General features: G+C 49.3%; 1 protein-coding gene across 1 annotated transcript; it reads right to left on the bottom strand.

The window, feature by feature from the left end:
* Window positions 1-658: 658 nt before the first annotated feature.
* Window positions 659-1,300, bottom strand: LOC139834947 (uncharacterized). Its single transcript, XM_071824874.1, has one exon. It carries the CDS (start codon window positions 1,298-1,300, stop codon window positions 659-661), a length of 642 nt encoding a protein of 213 aa, XP_071680975.1.
* Window positions 1,301-2,410: the final 1,110 nt, after the last annotated feature.

The following is a 2,410-nucleotide window of genomic DNA, read 5'->3' as shown; positions in this document are numbered from 1 at the left end:
GGGTCGCCTGTTTACCATGGAGCACTTCTATGAGTTACAGTTCTTGGGGTCAACCAACTCCTCCATTCATAAGTCGGTGTGGAAAGCGTGGGCGCCGCTGAAAATGAAGTTCTTTACTTGGCTTGCAAACCAAAATAGGGGATGGACGGTGGACCAGTTAGAGAAGCGGGGTGGCCAAATTGTGGGTTTTGCCCTCTATGCATGCAATGCGTGGAATCCGTGGATCACCTCTTCATCCATTGTCGCTTCACCGCCCGCCTATGGAACTTCGTCAAGGATTGGTTGGGCATGACGGCAATTGACACCACGCATTGGGGAGGTCTCGGTATTTCGGAGTGGTGGTCCATGATGTCGGGTGCCCACATGCTGAACCGTAAGGCCATGGCCACCCTCATCTTGCTAATCTCGAAGGAGGTTTGGAGCGAGCGCAACGCTAGAGTTTTCCGAAACAAGCAAGCCTCCTCGCATGTTGTTTTCGATATGATCAAGAGAGAGGCGCGGGTTTGGGTGATTGCGGGTGCGAAACATTTAGGCGAAATGATGAGCAATTGTGTAATATACTTTAGCAGTCATGTAAAACACTTTTCTTCTTAATTAATCAAATGAGGCGAGGCTTTTGCCCCCGTTTAAAAAAAACACAGTCACGAGCAGCGTCCATCTAACTGGATGAGGTAGCATTGTCCTGGTAGCCAAACAAAGCCAGAGTATGGGCTATGTTATTACATTCACGACGACAGTAAATAAACTCTGCAATGTCGAAGTCTAGAAACTTCAAACTCCCATGCATCAGGACACTAGTGTCCGCAAGATCATAGCTTCCCTTCTCGATGGCTTTGATCAATGTGGTGGAATCAGACTCAAAAGGCACTCTGAACATACCCAGATTCGTTGTGCCTTCCATTGCAGCAATGCATGCCTCAGCTTCGCCATGAAGGGCAGTCCGCAGGTGATGCAATTTTCCCGCGCCAACAGCTAGGAACTCTCCATCTTCAGCACGGATTACAAATCCGTAAGATCTGTTTTTCAGCTTCGGGATGAAAGAGGCATCAAAGTTGACCTTGACAAAACCTGATGGTGGCAGTTCCCATTTGCTCTGAACCGGCTGAACCTCGGCCGTTGTATTTGGTTCCGGTGTGAATTCATGATAGTGTTTAACAATCAGATGGCAAATCTCTTCTGTCGTCTTCCTCTTCTCGCCCGCATTGATCTTATTACGAGCAGTCCCCCAATCCCAGAGGGTCACCGTCACCAGTGCGAGGGCTGCTCCGGTGCTCCCCCCTAAGTGAAGTTGAGGGGTCATATTGAGTTTTTTTTAAGCGTTGGGCTAGCCCGAACCCATATCCAGCCCGTGTATACCCATATGTATGGATACGGTATATGTACGTCACGTTTAAAAAAAAAGGTGATCACGTGAGCAGTTAATTAAGATCTAATCCGCTTAAAACTCGCCGATCGTCGTGCATGTGTCTTCTGTTGCCGCGATCGTCGTGAGAAGAAGTTGTACTCCTCCGTCGTCGGAAACCCTAGCGCGAGCACGAGCTGGTGGGGGTAGGGTTGATCTTCCTCTCGGGAGGGATCTCGATCTGCCGCCGGCGCGCCGGCCGTCTCCGCCGTCGTGCACGTCCCCTTCTGTTGCCGCGATCGCCGTGAGCATTTTACTCCTCGTTGGAACCCTAGCGCGAGCCCGACGCATCAACCGAGCTGGTGGGGGTAGGGTTCCTCTTCCTCCCGGGTGGGATCTGCCGCTGGCGCGCGCGCCGGCCGTCTCCGCCGTCGCCGTTGATCGCTCCAACCAGATAAGTGTTGGCGAGCGCGGCTAGGGTTAGGGCCGGCTCCTCTTGCTCTTGAGCGTGGCCTAGCGGCTTCTTCCTCCTCGGACGCATCGATCGACCCCTGTGGTGGGTATAGGTTTACTCCGGCCGGCGCATCGATCGATTGGTAGGTACGTACATGATAACTCACCTCTTGTTGGGTCATTTTAACTTGTGAAAGAATTTGATGCGGATGTACTGAATTTGTGATTTTTGTTGGAGCTAGGAAATGGATGAGACGATGTCTGTTGTTTGTGAGGTAGAGAAGGTTCCTGGAATTGGAGTTCATGGAGATGAGTCAGATAATTCTAGAACGAGGCTTGGTAATGAATCTTTGTCAGGGAGGGAGAATATTTTCGTTGGTTCAAGGTCAGATAATTCCATGAGCTCAGAGCATGGGATGGAAGCAATTATTAATGTAAGTGTATTCGATATATTCAAAAAAATTCATGGAAAGCAAATGCAGATGGATAAATGTTTTAACATTGTCATGTTATCATTGAATATGTAGATGGACATTGAAAATGATTATGACAGAGATATTAGTGATGATGTTGCGTTGGAGGAAAACAGCGATGAGGTACATGGAGTGTAATTGT

Source organism: Lolium perenne, chromosome 1 (genome assembly GCF_019359855.2).
Source record: "Lolium perenne isolate Kyuss_39 chromosome 1, Kyuss_2.0, whole genome shotgun sequence".
Lineage (NCBI taxonomy): Eukaryota > Viridiplantae > Streptophyta > Magnoliopsida > Poales > Poaceae > Lolium > Lolium perenne.
The sequence above is the reverse complement of the archived record's forward strand: the minus strand, read 5'-3'. Positions and strand labels throughout refer to the sequence as shown.

Excerpts from the sequence above, each read along its gene's own strand:
- LOC139834947 (XM_071824874.1), bottom strand. The coding sequence starts at position 1,300 with ATGACCCCTCAACTTCACTTAGGGGGGAGCACCGGAGCAGCCCTCGCA.